The 20,034-nt window shown below is 37.3% G+C and overlaps 2 protein-coding genes across 4 annotated transcripts in view; one reads left to right on the top strand and one right to left on the bottom strand.

The window, feature by feature from the left end:
• Window positions 1-20,034, bottom strand: part of LOC131430442 (6-phosphofructo-2-kinase/fructose-2,6-bisphosphatase 1-like) — a 268,836-nt gene that overhangs the window by 170,534 nt on the left and 78,268 nt on the right. For all 3 annotated transcript variants that reach the window (XM_058595442.1, XM_058595443.1, XM_058595444.1), the window contains one exon: window positions 18,837-18,857. In XM_058595442.1, the coding sequence (XP_058451425.1) occupies window positions 18,837-18,857 (21 nt within the window). The remainder of the gene's footprint in view (window positions 1-18,836; window positions 18,858-20,034) is intronic.
• LOC131430443 (alpha-N-acetylgalactosaminidase) overlaps window positions 1-20,034 on the top strand; it is a 184,069-nt gene that overhangs the window by 107,308 nt on the left and 56,727 nt on the right. The gene's annotated exons all lie outside the window — the stretch shown is intronic.

Below are 20,034 nucleotides of genomic sequence, written 5' to 3'. Positions count from 1 at the left end.
TTGAAAGTAGGTTAAAAGTCAAAACGAACGCGAGCAACCATCAAAAATCACTTTTACTTTTGTTTGCTGTTGATCATCCATTCAGAACCACCGCCAGACAGCAACAATCACACGTCGTTTCGTAATATGATAATTTAACCGGAGGAATGGGATTAATGACCCTGCTCGGTTAGCCATAATAACGCTATCTTGGCTCAGACAGACAGCGAGGGTCGCGGTCATTCAAATTTTACGCCGGCCGTCGATGGGGGCGGGTGCGAATGTTTGTGTGTGTGTACATGCGTTTGTGATTAAGCATAATTTTCCAATTACAGCCGTCAACGAGTGAATGAGCTTTCTGCGATTACCCATGCATGATTCGATTCATTTTCGTATGAAAAACGCATGCATGGCTGAATAATTGGCCGGTTGAGATGTTCGAAGTTAGACACACACAAACAGGCCATGTTGTAAGATCATCTGGTATCAATTTTTCAATTGGAAAAATGTGTTGGCATGTAGTTTCAAGACACGACTAGGTCGGCGCTTTTTTAGGATAAGTTATTGCTCTCATAAATCAATTGTCCATAGTAAGTCCATAGTAAGAATAATTGAACGCCAGCTCTCATATTTCGGACTAGAAAAGTTCGACTGCATGCCTTACCAAAACCTAAGGTCCAAGAGAGACCAAAAAAAAAATGTCACAACTGACTTCCCTGGCAAACGTTCGTTCAACCCTTATGCATGTTGGTGTGGTAATATCGTTCAACCCTTATGCAATACCACACCAACCAATTGTTCGGTATCAATTCGGTACCATCGCATTGATCTAGTGAACACGATCGAATAGTTTCCCCGGCAACCGTTTTCCACAACCGTAGCCATCAAGTAACCATTTCTTGCTGTGGCAAGCCGTGTGCGCTGATCCCAAACCGTCTACCACGGCTTGGATGCGTACGCTCGCCATCACTTCACCAGTGAAAGTATATAGGTGCAATCGGTGATTCACTGTACGAAACAATTCTTCAGCCTACCTTTAAAATGTAGCAACTACCCCTTCGCCGCTCCGGTCACCGTTTATACAAAAAAAAGTATAATCAGTCGAAGCCGGCACGCGTGCAATCGTTCGCAGTATCGTAGGCAATTTACTTCTAATCAAAATTTAAACCTGTTGCACAGACAAATAGGCGTAACACATCTTCCTATAGAGTTTCAATGAGGAAGAACATTGAAAGATTCAGTGGACAATGCTGAGGCATCGCATGAATATGCAGTACTATTTAAATAAATGTCCAAAATCCGTTTTAGTTTGTAAACATAAAAATATGCTACCTTTAACAAAAATATGTATTTTGATACTTAAAATTCTAAAAAATCATTAAAAAAAATGAAATTTCAGGAGTCTTCAATAAATTATGTTTTTCATATCTCAACACCAATGCAATTTAAAGAGTTCATATCTTCGGCATGTTTTCTTGTTTTATTATGTTCTACAACTTTTCTGAAGACATGAATCCGAGATAGAGTAATGTGTGCTAAATATTTTTTTTGTTGTGAATACAACTTACTTTACTAACATATGAGGCGCCTTTTCAAATTTCAACCTGTACAAGAATGAGTAGAATTGATTCCTGAATAGCTCTTGTTGTATTCAACGCAGCAACCCTATTTTTTCTCCATATCATCAAAATTACGGTCAGCAATTCATGAAAAACATTTCAGTAGTATGAAATAACTCAAAATTGAAGTTTTCTAAAATGTTTGATATGAACGAGCGTTGAGGTGAAATTCAGTGCCAAAATAGGACGGGTAAATTTTTCAAACGCATGAATTGAACGAATCATCGCACAAAGCGTATCGTGCAAAACCAACCCATAGAAGTACAGAATATTTCCAGTGTTTGAGTTCAGTGAGTTCACGACATGTTTTGGTCGATAGTAAAATAAACACTAACTTTGTGAAGTTATAAACCATGAGTATTTTAATTGACTAATATGAGGGAGACACATTTATGCAAGTTGTTTAAAGACGGACAATTTAGTCAGTACATTTTTGACCAAACTAATAATTGATCATCTTTACGTTTCGTCTTAGACTCATCAGTGCTGCTTACTGCGAACTTAAACAGTCCAATTTGAGCCACTAAGCAGACGTAAAGTTATTGCTATTTGCAACACACTTGTAATAAGCACCGAAGTGCTAAGTCTCTCCTGACGTGCCGAACGAAAACAAGTTTCGACTAATACTGGTCGATTCAGATGGACATTTAGAGGTTAACCTTATTTTGTGCTAGGACACATAACCAATTTCACTATCTTTACGTTTCGTCTTAGACTCGTCAGTGCAGAGCAGTTCAAATGTCATCACTTTTTGTTCACGCTTGGCGACCAATATTTCGTGAGAATTCGTAAAATCGAAGATGATTGGATATTTGCAATATTTGTGGTTCACTATATAATTTGAATTGAAATTTATGTCATATTTATTCGTAATTTAGATTTAGAAAACCAAGGCTAAAAACAATTTGTTGCGGATTTTTTAATTTATGAATTAATTTGAACATTGCATTTTTGATTTAATCGGTGTTGTAAATTCTGTAATTTTCTGCTCTCGTGGTGCGTTCCACCTTATAAATGTACCGCTACAATTATGCAAGTAAAGTATTGAAAGTTTTCCAAATTCACACAATCAATCAGTACATGCGATTATCAATATTCGGATGTGTGGAAAAAGCAAATCAGTTTTAATCGTATTCACGTTATCCAGCTATGTCTTTGACATTACCCTCCCGCTTTTTTAAACTCGATGAATAACAATAACAATTGCACTAAAACCTCAATTTACGCGAATTTAATTTATGCGAATTTAAAAAAAAAGTTTTTGCATAATGAAGGAAATTGTTATTCATAAAGACTGTTTCAGATGGTATGGACGCATTTTGATTTCGCTGTAAATAATTCACAAGAGTTAGATTTTTAAATTTTGTTCGATATACTGATAATATTAGACTACAACAACAGAATATTATTCTCAACATTTGCTACTTAGCCATTGTAGATTAGCTGGCGAACCTTCTTGCGAACGTTCCTCATTAAATTCCGTACAGACTTCTTGGCGACTAGTTTCGACACTTTTTTCCAATCTTTTTCGAACTGTTGAATGGTTTCGGCTGCCGAGACATGTTTCCTAAGATGTGCCTTCGTTAATGCCCAAAATTCCTCAATTGGTCGAAGTTGTGGGCAATTTGGTGGATTTATGTCTTTTGGGACGAAAGTGACATTTTTGGTAGTATACCATTCTACCGTTGATTTCGAGTAGTGGCAAGAAGCAAGATCTGGCCAGAAAACAACAGGATCCTTGTGGCCTCGAATCATGGGTAGAAGTCGTTTTTGTAAACATTCCTTGATGTATATTTCGCTGTTCATTGAAGCAGTGGTGATGAAGGGTTTCGAAATCTTACCGCAGCTACAAATTGCTTGCTAGACCATAGTTTTCTTACCGAATTTTTCGACTTCAATCTATGTCTCGGACTGGATTAACACTTGCCCTTCTCGCACCGTATAATATTGTGGTCCCGGCAAGGATTTGTAATCGAGTTTCACGTAGGTTTCGTCGTCGATGATTATGCAGTTCAAATTTCCAGCAAGAGTCGTATTGTACAGCTTTCGAACCCTCGGCCTGATCGATGCTTCTTGTTTCGGACTACGTTTTGGTTGTTTCTGCTTCTTATAGGTTCGAAGATTCAAACGTTCTTTAGCACGAAGAACATTTGACTTCGAAGTGCCCACTTTTTTGGCCACATCCCGAACTGAAACCTTCTTCTTTTGCTCGAACGCCTTCAGTATACGTTTATGCAACTGAGGGTTAGCAGGACTTTTTTTTCGGACCGTTTTCGGTTTATCCTCAAAGGTGTTATCCTCACCGAACTTCCTGATTGCATTTCGCACGACTTTTTCACTTACTCCTTCCATTTTTGCTATCTTTCTCAGTGACAGTCCGCGTTCTGTGCACCATTTGTACACAATTTTTCGACGTTGTTCTGCTAAAGTCCACGTATTTCGAAACAAACTAATGAAAACGAATAAACAACTGCACAAGTGGTTAGAGAAGAGTGTAAACAACAGGACGCAGCCATAAAAATTGACAGATTCTGAACTATTGCGAAATGGCAGCGGTTTTTGGTTGCGTCCATACTTTCTGGGACAGTCTTTACATGCGATTATCGATATTCGGATGTGTGGAAAAAGCAAGTCAGTTTTAATCGTATTCACGTTATCCGGCTATGTTTTTGACATTACCCTCCCGCCTTTTTCAACTCGCTTCTAGGTGGATGAATGACAATATTGATTGCACTAAAACCTCAATTTACGCGAATTTAAGAAAAAGTTTTTGCATAATGAAGGAAATTGTTATTCATACGTATACAAAACAATCCAACATACTTCAGGGAATTGAATTTTATGAAACGTACATTACGGAATTGGCTGGTTTCATAGAATCTAGTTAAGATCGGAGGCATCCAAAAATTCTCTGGAAAAAAGAATCAATATATGAACGCGTGACTGCTGACTTTTGCATAACTTTTGAGTGCGGTATGTTCTCGTAGTACTTTATTCAACAAATGGCCATACTGTGATAATATCTGTGGAAGTTCTTGTCCATCTAGCACCTCCTTGGAATATAGGTCTTAAGGTCTACCAACGAAACCAATAACATTAATGAATTCTTGTTGTGGTCCATACTCGTGGTATCACAATCAAATAATTGGATCATTGTGATGAGTTTAGAGGTAGTGCTTGTTCATCCAAAAACTACTTGGAGTATATGCCTTGAGATCTACTAGCGTTATCGTGAATAATCTAGGTCATCGAAAAACTACCTGGAGTTCAAGCCTTAAGATCTACCAGCACAAGGAACTGCGTTAATGAACTTTTTGTCCTCACTTCATACTTGTGATATCACATCCAAAAACTGCCTGCAGTTCAAGTAATAATAAACTGCTCAGGCAGCCTATTAGTTCCACTATCCATTATATTCAACTGCTCCTTACGTTCAGGAACTTTTCCTGAAATATGGAAGAAATCCTATGTGTTTCCTGTTTATAAATAAGGAAAGAAGTGTACAGTATCCAACTACCGCGGAATATCAGCTTTGTGCGCCGTATCTAAGCTGTTTGAAATTATAGCTCTGGATTTTATAACACATAATTGCTCTAACTACATATCTGAGACTCAACATGGTTTCATGCCGAATCGTTCGACGTCTACAAATCTAGTATCCTATACTTCCTTTATCATACGTTCGTTACAATCACGACTACAGGTAGATTCTATCTACACCGATTTCTCCGCTGCGTTCGACAAGATTAATCATCAAAAAACAATCTCAAAGTTAAATAGACTAGGATTTAACGGGTCATTTCTGAATTGGCTTCACTCATATCTTACTGGTCGCGAAATGATAGTGAAAATAGGAGACTGTACAACCTTACCATTCGCCGTTACCTCTAGAGTTCCTTAAGGAAGTCACCTTGGACCGTTTATATTTTTACTTTATCTCAACGATCTGAATTTTTCGATCAAGTGCATGAAACTATCGTTCGCCGATGACTTCAAATTATTTCATGTCATCAAATCCACAGCTGACGCAGAGTTCCTACAAGAGCAGTTGAATAATTTGACTAACTGGTGTAATATCAACAGAATGGTTTTGAACGCCTCCAAATGCTCCGTCATTTCTTTTAGTCGCAAACAGTCTATAGCCAGTTTCGACTATAATATTTCACAAATTATTCTGGAACGTATATCGTCTGTGAAGGACCTTGGTGTCGTCCTGGACTCTAAGTTAAATTTCAAGGAACACATTGAGTTTACTATCTCCAAATCCTCCAAGCTGCTAGGATTCATTTTTCGCGGTACTTGCGTAATGCTTCATTTTTCGCGGTACTTGCGTAATGCTTATATTGTGCCTTAGTTCGCTCTACGCTCGAATACGCCTCGGTTGTCTGGTCACCGTACTTCCAAAACGATATCCAACGCATTGAAGAAATTCAACGGAAATTTGTTCGATTGAACCCTTGGAACCTCCCAAGTTACCATGCTAGATGCAAACTGATTGACCTCGATTTGTTATCTGTCCATCGCGACGTCAGCAAGGCTACTTTTGTGGCTGATATCCTCCAATCAAGAATAGACTGCTTCGAGCTCTTACAGCTTTTACAAATAGATATCCATCGCCGTAATCTTAGAAACTATTCTTTTCTTAGGACCCCCTATGCTAGAACTAATTATGGGTATAACGAGCCTTTTGCCAGCATGTGCCGAATATTCAACCACTGTTCCAATTCATTCGACTTTAATCTATCACGAAACGTTATCAAGTAATTGTTCCTAGGGTTACTATCCAATTAGTTTTAGTTGCCTGTTGGAGAGCAAGTTTGACAGAAACTAACTCCACCGGGCTTTTCCCTGCTCCAAATAAACAAATAAACAAAGTTTTTGGATGTGCATTGAAAAACTTAAGTGCATTAAAAAACTTAATCCTTACGCTCCATACTCGCGATTCACCGAAGTCCTTGGATGACTTCACGTTTCGTCTTAAACGTCAGTGCACAACAGTTTATGTTGAACTGTTATGTCACCTGCAGTTCAACATAAACCGCTAGGCAGACGTATAGTTTTTGCTACTTGCAGAACACTTATAATTAGCACCGAGGTGCCAAGTCCTTGCTGACGTGCCGAGCGAAAAAAGGCGGGAGGGTAATGCCAGAGACTGTACTGTGGAACTCATTTCACTTTCCTAGAGACGACTGAACCGAATTTCACAAACTTCGGCTCAAATGAAAGGTCTTACGGTCTCATAAATGCCTGTTTAATTTCTTTCAGATTTGACTTCAGGTTCCGGAATTACAGGATGAAGTGTGTTTAAAATCTCATACTGTCATTCAAAATACGGAAAAATTATTGTAAATTTGTCCCAAAACTGTTTCAAATTGAAGTAAGTTTTAGTTGCTGGTCAAACGAATTTGGCTATAACGGTTCGTAGCTCCCGGTTCCAGAAGTACCGGAAATAGCGGAACCGAGTTTCGCAAACTTAGATTCAAATAAAAGGTATCATGGTCCCATAGCCTGGTATTGAATTTCATTTAGATCCGACTTCCAGTTCCGAAGTTACAGGGTAACGGCTTAACCGATTTTCACAAACTAAGATTCATATGAAAGGTCTAGAAGTAGTACCTAATAGTTTTCTAAAAATTTCTCTAACATTTTTCCCGGATCCGACTTCCGGTTCCGGAACTAAAACGTGAAAAGTGTAAAATTACCAATGTCATGAATATTTTTTCACGAACAATGGTCAAAAACAGGTTCAAATCCCATAGAACTGTCCAATAAATTCCTCTAGTTTGCAGAACTTGTTAGTTTGTGGGCACACAAACGTAATTCAGCACTACTGGTCCCCCCTTTTCCTGTTCCGGAAGCACCGAAAGTAATGGAGAAAAACAACAAAAACGGAACTCACTCTGATTTCTCAGCGATGATTGAACCGATTTTCGACAATTTTGGTTTAAATGAAAGCACACATTGTCTCAAAGGCTACTGTGAAATTTCATCCGGATCCGATCCGCAGTTACAGGGCGATGAGTGTCAAAGTTTTCAAACCGCCATATAGAATGACAATATGTACAACACCGGTACGTGCAACGTGGAAGAAGTAAATACAACACGAACGAACGAAACGGCCACGAATGTCTTAGAATTTGATGATTGCAGCTCGAACATGTTTTCGCCTGCTTCTAACAATCAAATTAACACAAATATGCTTCGACGCTCTACCGGACGACCTTGTGGTAGTTGGCCGGAATCCTAGCCATCTTAGATTTTAAACGGTATGGTTTTCACCTTTTTCTCTATCTTGGCGATCAGTTGTTTCTCCAGATATTAGGTAAATGAAACTTTGCACAGCATTAAAATTCGAGAGTATTTTCACATAAAGAAAGTAATTTTAGTGAATTACGGAAATTTTTCCACAAATCCGTTGAACCCGAAAAATATTTTATATCAGTTTGTCTATGCCACCAGTTCAGTTCCAGTTCAATCTTTACTTATCTATTTTTCGTTACCTTTCGCACACCAAACCGTACGACGCTACCGCGCATTCGATCGAGCTCAATTCCGCAGATAGACAAATCAAGCAGTGACCATTAAGAGATCGCTATAATCTACCTTAATTCGTGCTGGATAATGATAGCCGTTCGACACTGTCATTAGAGTTTTGATTTCTACAAAAGTACAATCAATAACATTGTACCGCCGGAACCGATCGTTATGAATTCTTACGCGTTTTAATGCATCCCATTTCCTGTAACATTACCGAGGCCGAGACGGAGAAGAGTAGCAGCGTGTTTTGGTTCATTACACCGACCACCAACCAACAACACACCGACCATCACGACCATCACGGGAATGCCGAATAGTGAGCGCTGGCATGAATGAAAAAAAAACAAAACCGGACCAATTCACTTTCTACTGCCTCGCAGAAAAACAGACTAGATAAAATAAGTAAATTGCAAGCTTTCCCTTTCATCTTTCGTACAGCCTTTTTATCAGTCGATGATAAGTTCAGTGAATCGACAGGATTTGGTTTCTCAGTCGAGCAGGTTGAAGCTCTGCATTGGAAGCATGTAAAATAACGAATGTTGTTTATGTTTATTAGTGTGGGTTGCTAGGGGTCTGTTTATACTTTGATTAATTATTTCATGTATGGATTTAGACTAAGAGTTAATTGAAAGTTTCGGCCATGGATTAACTAATGCCCACAATTGTTTATCTACGCCAAGTCGACAAACAAATTTGTTTTAATAAAAATAATCTCTACATACTCATGAACTTCAAATCAAAACTATCAAATAATGCTACATTAGGTCACACTCATCACTTTTCGAAGTTACAAGGAAAATATAATCTGATCCGGTTAAAATTATAACCAGCTCAAAGATAATAATTCGAAAGTTTTCTGGTTTCAAATACAACTTATAAGGGTTTTGTAGTTGATTCAGCAATTACTGCATGTTTTTGACAAGTATTATAATAAATTGTTCTTCAAGTTTTTATAAAACCACGCACTGACAACTTGATCATACCATTGGTTTTTTTTAATTGCATCGCAACTCACCAAAAAAAAACAGCTAACAAAGCTAAACTCAAGATTACAATGTCCCATACGATCCATTGGGTCAGTAATCGTGAACAGTAGACTACTATCGACCCTAGTTAACAAACGTTGACTAACTCCGGCAAAATACCATGGAAACAATGAAAACTGGAAAAGAGACAAACATACAAGCGAGACAAGCGATTATAAATACACTCTCCTACTCAATTCTTGATCAGAGAAATAGGTATAAAGTGAGAAGACTAGTGTTTGATGGACAGAGAAGATGTTTGGATGTAAGGTATCGGTCGGATGAGACGGCCAGGATGTAGACCATGTTCGATGTACGTTCTACTGTGTCTGACTGGCGTTTTAGAGTGACTAAAACAAGATTCAGAGTGGCCAATTGGTAGCGCGTATGCACGGAATGCATAAGAACGCAGATTCGAGTCCTGTGTCTGAGCGTATCTTTTTCCAAATAATCATTTTTTCTGTTAGTTTATCATTCATTTGGCTTCTCCAATATATGTTTCCGCTCAGTCATTGCAAAACTGAACTTAATTATGGCGGCTTTCCGTCAAACCAACTAAAAATTAAAAAAACCGTTAAAAACAAACATATGTTTACATTCAGCACATGGTGATTTCTTGCTTCAATTGACTTTAATGCTTCATGGAATGAGACAATAGCAAACTAAATAAATTATAAGCAGTGTAATTTTTACTTTCTTATTTTAAGGATCAAAATTGTTCAATATCGATCATACTGTAACTTGATTTTTTTTAACATAAACTAGTATTGTCATAGTTACGACGCATGAAGCGAACAGATGCTTGTTGTTTTGCTTCAAAACACTAAAACTGACAGTGGAATAATACATGATATATCGCAGACCACTCTATCTTAAGTTTATCTTTGGAACTAGTGCTAGAATAAAACAATGCATACACTCTCAAAATTTGGTTTCAAACATCCTCTTTAAAACATTGTTGTCAATTCAATTCTTGCAAACAAACAGAGCAATGGAGCCAATAGCGACGAACAAATTCGAATGGTATCTTTTTTGCATTCAACTTCTAAATCTGGAATTCTTTAACTACTAGAATTTCAGACCAAAAACTATTTTCGTCTTGTGCTGTGCACAAGAAGGAACCAATTCGATTTTAGATTTCCTTTACTAAAGAGAAGCATTTTTCGTTAAGAACGTATTCCACCAAGTCTACTTCCGATAAAGCGGGAAAAGTTTTGTCCAGAGCCATAGCATGTGACCGAGCGTTGTCGAGATGAAAAATTACGGACCTGTGTTTAGTCTCATATTCTGACCTGAAGCAAAGCCTTGGTATTTGATTCCTTTTGTGAAATTTGATCTTATTTCCCAACAAACTTCGAAACCGATTCATAGTGTACGGAATCATTGCATGGCTGATGCTACGATCTTACTGAAGCTAAGAATTTTTCCAGGTCGGGGCTTGAACTTACGACAACTGGCTTGTAAGACCTATGCATTGAACCTCCAACCCAGGATATTCTGACCTTCAAAGCCAGATTGAAATGATTTAGTTAAGTTCGATTTAATGGTGTTTAGAAAATTTGGCCACTCAGCAGGGAAAGTCCACTGGACATTGTTTCTGTCAAGCTTGCGCTCCAACAGACATAAAACCTGCTCTTGTTTTCATCGACAGATTTTTCTTAATTTTTCCTTAACACTAATGATTCTACAGTAACTAAAACTAGTTAGACAGTAACCAGAATAACCTCAGTAAAACTTAACTTAGAATCAAGAAAGACACCAAGGTCCTTCGTAGACGCCATGCGTTTGAGAACAATTAGCGAAATATTGCAGTTGAACTTGACATCGGACTGTTTGCGACGGAGCATTCGGAGGCGTTCACAACTATTCTGTTGATATTACACCAATTAGTCAAATTATTCAATTGCTCTTGTAAGAATTTAGTATCAGCTGTGGATTTGATGATATGAACAATTCAGATCGTTGAGATAGAGTAAAAATATGAACGGTTAAAAGTGACTTCCGTAAGTTTGTTTACAATCGTTCTTCTGAAATATAACGGATAAATTTATTTCCCGCGCGCTCAAGTATACTCTATTGATTCAATTTTCCTGAATTATTCTAGATCCTCCGAACGGAATTTCCAAGAAAACATGTTGACTTTATAATTTACTAAACATCAACGTATTTGCTTTGGTGTATCTATCTGGCAAAGGTCTTAAGATCTCAAAACAAATTCCTAATTTTCTGTTAGATTCGACTTCCTGTAAAACAACGAAAAATTGGGAAAAATAGCACCCAGAAGAAGAACTTGAACCGACAGCCTTCTTCTTGCCGTAGAGATGTTCTACCAACTAAGCTATTCAGATTTATGTGTGAACACTAGGGATGGGCAATTCGTTCGCGAACGATTCAAAAGAACTAGTTCTTCTGGAACAACAGTTCTTTCTTGAAGAACGATAGTTGTCTAATCTTTTAAAAAAGGAATCAAAGTGGTTGAATTCTATAACAAAGTGTATAACTATATATGTCCTCGGGATCTTAGAGCTAACGCAGTGTGCCTTAAGGGGCGGGTAGGGTCTAAAACTTTTGAAAAATCATTTATTATTTTCTTTGTATTTTCTTATAGTAAAACATTTCAAGAATATTCTGTGAAATTTTCAAGCCAATCGGAACAAAACTCAGCAAGTTATGGGCCTTTATCTTTGCCGATCTCATACTGCGAAGAAGTAAGAGCTCGGCACACAGGCCCAAGATTTCTGCTTCGATTGACTTAAAAACTTACCAAAACATTCTTGAAATGTTTCATTATAAAAGAATATAAAAGGAAAAAAATATGATTTTTTGAAAATGTTAGACCCTACGGGCTCCCTAGAGTAATAAATTGTTTCGTTAGACTTTTTAGACAAAAAACTTTAAACGTATTTTTCGCGTACGCAGGTTTTGAAAGTCCGTGTCCAACGTCATTCAAAAACTACTGAACCAATTTGTTCAAATTTTGCACACACTTTCTATATATAAAAAACCAGACCCCAACGTTTTCCTTTTCGTTGTTTGTTACTTCGGGGAGGTTTTACAGAAATCTTGGCGGATTTTTTCCTGAAAAATCATAGTTTTCACTTTGAACAACCACCAAAAATTCAAAAAAAAATTTTTTTAAATCAAGCAGAAACGTTGGGGTACAGAAAAACTTCTACTTTAACTATGCTACTTTGATTTGTTCACTTCTGATTAGCCTGCGCTGAGATACACTGGACACCGCAAATCATGATTTTCAAGAAGCGTTCTCAAAAATTCCTCTTCATCTACTTATTTCTCAATATTTTTCCACGAAAAAATTACAAAATGCTGTTCGAAAGATGCTTTTAACCATGCAAAACATTTGAATTTATTTTGTTACCCGATAATTCTGAAAAAAATTCTCAAAAATGATGATTTTTTTTATCATTCAGACCCTACGTACCACTCCCCCCAAAAATTCAAATTCAAATTCAATTCTTGCAGAACCATCAAAATTTCTGAAGAATGAATGAACGGTCCAGGAGAACTAGTTCTTTCCGTAGAGCCATCAAGTTCTGAACGGTTCATTTCCCATATCTAGTGAACTCGTTCTAGAAAGCAACCCAATTAAATAGTGATGAACATGTGCATGACGCACCGGATGAAGTTCATACTATATCACTGCCTGTTGGCTGATATTGTTTCAAAATTTTGTAGGGAGAAGGTTCGAGTCCTCCCCTTAGGTAATATTTTTTGACAAATTTTTATGCCATTTTTTTTCTTTTTTCATGGCCTGTTTTTAGTTGACAGTGATATCTTCACACAAACTTAGAATAAATGATAAATATTGTTTCTTTTTCAAGTTTAATTCATACCAAAAACGAAGCAATATTCACTCTCTGGACATTCCTTCTCCTTCTACCAAGTTTGGCACAACTTCCTTGGCCACTTTTCTCCCCACAGAACGCCAGTTTGGCTTAAACTGCCTTTGGTGGACAGTTGTCCTTCGTACCTTCTTGAGTTGCTGCTAGACGATGGTCCAATTTTTTTTCTAAAAAGTGTTTTTTATGTGCCACATCTTCAAATAGAGATAACTGATATTCTGGTCATCTAACTGCCAAATTCACTTCTGATTTTTGGATGATAAACTGTGCGTAATGAAGCTACCGTCAATTAGAAAGTTTCGGAAAATCCGAATTTTTCGATTCGCCGAAGCGTATCACAATTAAACCTCTGCTCGTCGATCATACGGAAAATTTTGCGTAAAAAAAACTTGGTCTTGAACTTGGACAAGATCTAGTTGGTTCGAGAATTGAAGCCGCTTGACCATAGCGTCGAACACTCGCTCGGTGGGCATTGGATAAATTATAAGAATATCCACTTTTTACCGAAAGATTGTGCTCACTCACGAAGCGCATGTTCGCCTCAATGAATTTGTCTGCGAAAAAAATTGCCATTTTTCTATCCTCACGAAATTCTCGAAACACCATTACACCCAGAAAAGTGCACTATTCGGTGCGGAATTCACGTTGGTGGCATCATAGATCCTTATTTCTTTGAAAATAAAGATGGAGCCAGCGTACCGGTGAATGGACCCCGTAACCGTGCCATTCTAATTGTCACGTGATGTGACGCATCTAAAAAAAACCCTTTATTAGGCAGATCTCTGGCCCTTGGCCACCACACCCCGCTCCATGGTGTTTTTTTCCTCCATGGCAAGATGCTAAATCCCACCAAAACAGAATGGAACAATAGTGTTGATTGAGAAAAGAACACTGATGAATTTCCAACACATACATTTTCAGATCAAACTTAATTTTAATTCATTTAATTATTTCGTTTCTTAGTGAACTTTTCGACTGCTTAATACATGAGACAATTTTTACCACATTCCAACCTCCAGAAAATAGTTGAAAGTCTGTCTTTACGTGGATGTCATCTCGCGGTACCACGCAATCAAACACCGTCAGAACAGCTTCCGTGATCGTAATCTGGTCGACTTTTCGTCACGACAGTAGACGACAACACAGTTCGCTAGCGACATCTCGGCCGTAGAGATTGGTGGTTCGTTTGAAACAGCTGGTCAAACAGTTCGATCCAGTGCTGTCGATAAACGTTCTACACGGAGAACCACGCAGATCACAAAATAACAATGTTGCAATCGTTGCTCCACGCCCTGGTTGTTTCAACTAAAATTTTGTTGACTTAACTAACATTTTGTCATAACCATTCAGTTGAACGAAATTACTGTATTCAAATGCTGTCACTTGGCGGAGAACGAAGACAGCAAAACGCAGAACAAAAAACCTCTTCATTTCACCTGAAACGTTCCATATTGTAAATTTTCAATGACAAATGAACGTCATTTATGTCAGTTATGTAGTGGCCGTTTCATGTAAATGAAAGTATACAGAAGAATTTTAAAGCAAGTTTTCCATGTATTGAATAGATATTCCTACAGTATAAATGTTTTAATTTCACCTGCGAGTGTATTTTCGGACTGTTCATGTCAATGTAATTAAAAACGCTTAACGCTTAAATATTACTACTAAAGTAAAGTGATAGTATTTGTATTTTCTAGAAAGTGCATCTGTAGCATTAGAATTATCAGCAATATTCTTAAAAAACAGAATCAAAAATGCTCTTCCAGTGAGCCATTCTGCAAGTAGAGGAGAACTTTTTCAATGCCATGTGGAAATTTTGCTGATGAATTCCCTCCAGGAAATTATAATCTTTTGTTTCATTTCTATATCATCTGTGAGTTTAGTGATAAAGGTGTAAGGGGCTGTCCATAAAAGATGTCACGCCGCAAGGGGGAGGGGGGTGTTTCACAAAACGAGTTTGGTGACAGGGGGACGGGGGGAGGGTTGTTAAAATGTGACGTCCAATATTTTCAATGAGAGCATTTTTTAAATACCTAATTATATTACTGCTTTGCCCCATTTCCTGAAAAAATCTCCACAATAAACGTTTACATTCTATAGGGAAACGTGTATTTGTTGATGTAAAAGCTTCTCTTGTAAATTCGGAAATGAATGATGCAGGAAATCATTTCTGTTGTGACATTATTTAGTTTGAAATAAGAGTTAAAATATCAATAATCATTGCAAAGTCTGCATGAGAAAATAGCAACAATACAAAATTCTACCACTGTAACTTCAAAGCAAGAGCAAAACATTTATAGAAGATGAATTTTTCAGTGATTTAAATTTAAAGCTTTGAGAATAGTATATCATAAGAATTTCTCTTATCTTATTCTGATGCAGTATATTCAATTGTATTCCATTTGAAAAAGGAACCACTGGATCAATTGTACTTAATGAAATTGGTATGCCTCATTAATAACGAAATAAGATATAATAACAAATCTTGATGCTAAATAGATTTTGTCTAATCTATCAAGAAGATTCCTTCGATTAAATATCAAGAAAATATGAAGTATTGCTATGACAGTACAGGAACCTCAAGACAAGATATGATGATAATTTTTGTTATTATTTTGATTTTCGTTAACTATTCACATCTACCCGGGAAATGTGCAAGTTTTGCTAGGGCAATTCAAACACGCCTTTCAAACGCATCGCCTGCTGTGTGCTCAAACCATGTGCTCCTGTTACTTCCATAAATTAAATTCATGCTAAAATCGTTTTATTTTATTGCGAATGAAACAACGGTTGCGAAATCGAACATTTTGATCAATGTGATTTAAAGATCACTGATCACTGATCAGAAGTGATCTTCATTGGGAAAGATCACAAGCGATCTTCTTCGGCAGTGATCTCGATTTGATGAGGTTTTGAACATTATTTTTTCAGCCCTGTATGCTACACTAAGGAAATATTATTCGTTAGCTAACGAAATAATATATCTGTATAGTCCAATCAGTTGAAAAGTTAATGCTAGTGTGAGTATGTCGAAATAATCCAGTGAATTTTGTCAAGCCGCATCGTGCCAATTATTGAATACATATATGAAATAAATAACACTGCAATGCCAAGAGAACAGTTGAGAAAGACATAAAATCGTTCATGAAACTCTATATCACGTAATGGAACCACAGATAAATAATAAAGACATATACGTGCTTATAAATATTTTAAAAAAATGTGGTTCGTTCCCGGTACCTTCTGAAATGACAGCACTCACCGCTTGGTGGAGCGCAAGATTAATTGCATTGTTATCATTTCAACCAAAGTGTGCCATAAAATCTCAATATATACAAATGAGCTACCGAATCGAAAGGGTTCTCACGGTTTGACATTTGCATTATGAATGTATGATGGGAACTCAGCAATGCAACCAATTTATCACCATTGGTGCCAGTTTCACGGAGGACCGTAGATGTGCGCCGAAAAAAGATCGTGACTGTCATGTCTGGAAATTCGTTTGTGATGGAACCACAAACGAATTTCCAGACATGACAGTCACGATCTTTTTTTGGCGCATATCTACGGTCCTCCGTGAAACTGGCACTAATGGTGATAAATTGGTTGCACTGCTGAGTTCCCATCATACATTCATAATGCAAATGTCAAACCGTGAGAACCCTTTCGGTTCGGTAGCTCATTTGTACATATTGAGATTTTATGGCACACTTTGATTGAAATGATAACAATGCAATTAATCTCGCGCGCCACCAAGTAGTGAGTGCGGTCATTTCAGAAGGTACCGGGAACGAACCACATTTTTTAAAAATATTTATAAGCACGTACATGTCTTTATTATTTATCTTTGATGGAACTGTCTTCTACTTGGTTCATTAGTTCATAGCTTACGAAATTCTATATGCATTTTTCGCAGTGTATTATTATGAATCAAAAATATTTTACCTCAGTGTAAAATTGAACCCACAACAAACTTTGACTTCGGCTCGCACACATTCTAATTTCGATGTTCAAGCGGTGAACGATTAGCTTCTCCTCCGAAAAGACTAGCAATAAAAATATGTATTGCAATAAGCGTCTTAAGTTCAAATAACTGAATAATTGGTTAAAACAACGGAGACATTTTTTTTTGTTTTCATGCATATAGGTAACTTTGCTGGGATTGTGTCACTGCTAATTTGCACGAGTGACACCTCATTGAAACGTTTCATTTTCCGTTTAGGGTGTACGTGTCTTTGTTGGGTGTCATTGCTAAACTGCCAGCACGATAAATAAAAAAAGACAGTTTAGTTAAAACAACACCCGATTAGTTGTACCAAATTTAAAATGATCAAGTTCAGCAAAACAATCAATATTTTAGTTTTTTTGTAATCGTTAGTATTTCCATGTACGAGCACTTTCATTTTGCAGGTGACACTGTATTTGGCCACATTGGATAATTTCATCAACTTAACGTGCGAGTAGCTTGTATTTTAGCGATACGTGAGCCAAATTTTGACATCTGTTGCTTTGATATCAGTTTAAAAACTTTTTAAATGAGCTTTATTTTAAAACCTTAACGCGCGATGAAAAAATTGTCGAGTTGAAGTTGACCAATTGTTGATCGTAACACTATTCATTGACAGACAAATACTTTAGACGAAAGCAGACGAATATTTTGAACCGTACCTAAGGGGAACAAATCCAGTAAACGGGGTTTTTCGTTCCTTCATTTCAAACGTTGATTAAAAAAAGCTATGGGTTGCCTATTCTTCAAATTTGTATGTCATTAATATAATTTATTGGAAACTATTATACTATAAATTTTACGTAAAAATATCGAGTTGTTCCCGAGAAATGATTTCCACTTTTTTAAAATAAATCTGACGAAAACAAATGAAATTTTTGCAAATTATGTTGTATCTTTTGTAAAAACGTATAAAGAACTTAAAAAAATGTAAATGCTTGTTCCAGAATCAATTGCTGAGGCTCTACAATGCACACCGTTTTCCTCTGCGAGAATAACATGTCCCATTTTTAGCAGCCATATCTCAGTAGCAACTTGTCGTTTTTATATGAAATTGCCGTTGTAGCAGTCTCTAATAAAGAATAATAGCTCCATACGATGATTAGACAACCCATAGTTTTTTAATTCGACTCTCATAATGAGAAAACGAAAATTCCCGTTTACATGAGAAGCTCAGCTTAAGTGGGCTCGTTAGGATATTCTTCAAAAATATCTTTATCTTTTTGATCATCTCACAAGGATACTAGTAGCGAATAATATTGATGGAATGTGAACTATAACACGTATTCAAATGTAAAACATTTAAAGACCTGAATCAAATTACCATTATTTGACCTACTTCTTTTGTATCCGTTCCGACGAGCAACGTGGCCCAATAAAGAAGACATTGTATAGCCGACAGCTGCAAAAAAATATATATTTCTCACATTAAACGGAGAATTAGCTACTCGGCAAATAGCCTCCTTCCCGTACGGATAGCGATCTCAACAGCACATCGTTTGCCAACCAACCAACCAACCAACGATCTATTGTGTGTGGGGTACCAATATGACCTACAGCAAACACAAATCGCTCCCCATTTCGCTAAAAGGGCAGAGCAAAATACCCGTTTAAATGCCCCGGCGGCGCCTCTAAACACTACTCTAAATATCACACTAATTTTCATCCACCCGGCCAGCACCTCAACGGAGGATAATTGATGACTTTGTTTGAGTTTTCGGACGCGTTTTGCTCGAACCCTGCACACAACCTTCAAGGACCGGTGCGAATGTGAATGCGCTTCAAGCCATGCTCGTTAGATGCTTACCATCATTAAGGCCAGTTTTATCTGAAATTAGAGAAAAGAACGCCGTTTTTAATTTTTTAATAATGATGGGCGAGTCACAAAAAAAAACAATGTGCTATTATTATATTGCATTGATTGCTGATGAGTGACGATCGACCGAGAAAAAAATGCAACTGAGGCTCCTATTAGAAATTTTACGGACAGCGACAAGGTTAACCACTTCATTAGAACTACCCGTGCAACAACCCAGGCAAGGCCAACAATCGTAAAGAAAGTACAAACTTGTATGTGTCACACTGAGCGGACCGGCCTAATTTGGGTCAAGTTTGTCCACGGCACTGCTGGTGATCGTGAAACCGCAACCTCACAACAAAACAGTGGCTTCCTCCGAAACAATGATCAACATCCAAACTCAATGTCAGAGCAATCGCCATTGAACCGGACTTCAATTGGCAATCAATCGCGGTGGGAGATCATAAACAAAGTTTTAAACCATTGCCAACCACCAATGCGGCGATCAATTGGTGAATCAGGTGTTTGTGGTCTGTGCGAAAATGATGTTGGGCATTGTAGCAACATGGAGATTAGCTATGATCACCCTAATGGGGAATTTTGTAGCTCATTAGACTAGTTATTGTTCAATATTCTAAAAATGTTCAATATCCGTTCAAGTGTTTGTTACGTACTGACTTTCCGAAAAACTGAATATCTTATTTTAAAATATTGTGAGTTGCTTTCCGAGAGCCGCGAAACATCTTAAAAATGAAAAGAAAACAGAAAAAAGAAATCCACGAGCTGGTTTCAAATCGGCGTTTTTTTAACAAGAAAAATGACAGGAAAATGAACTTTTACATTTGTATCCTTAAAACTCATCGTCGACTCGACAGTGCAGTGAAGTTCAAACTAAACCGCTTAATACAAACATAACAGTTCCATTTAAGCAGATGTTAACACTACTTTCGAAACACTTATTATATTAATTGGCAGTGAAGCGCAGAGTCTTCCCAGACGTTGAAAAATTCCTTTGCAATTTTAGGCATTAAAAATACCTTACTCTTCACTATACGGGCCCGGGTGTCAATTAAAAACTAGTCGCGTAACCTTTTTCCAACATAATTTTGAACATAGCTTTTATCAATTACCAACCATTCCATCGTCGTTTCAGTATTTCAATAGTATACCGTTGAAAAATCGGTTTTATTTGACCTATGTTTCCCCG

The sequence above is a fragment of the Malaya genurostris genome, chromosome 2, assembly GCF_030247185.1.
Source record: "Malaya genurostris strain Urasoe2022 chromosome 2, Malgen_1.1, whole genome shotgun sequence".
Classification (NCBI taxonomy): domain Eukaryota; kingdom Metazoa; phylum Arthropoda; class Insecta; order Diptera; family Culicidae; genus Malaya; species Malaya genurostris.
Note: the sequence above shows the minus strand (reverse complement) of the source record. Positions and strands in the feature narration are given on the sequence as shown.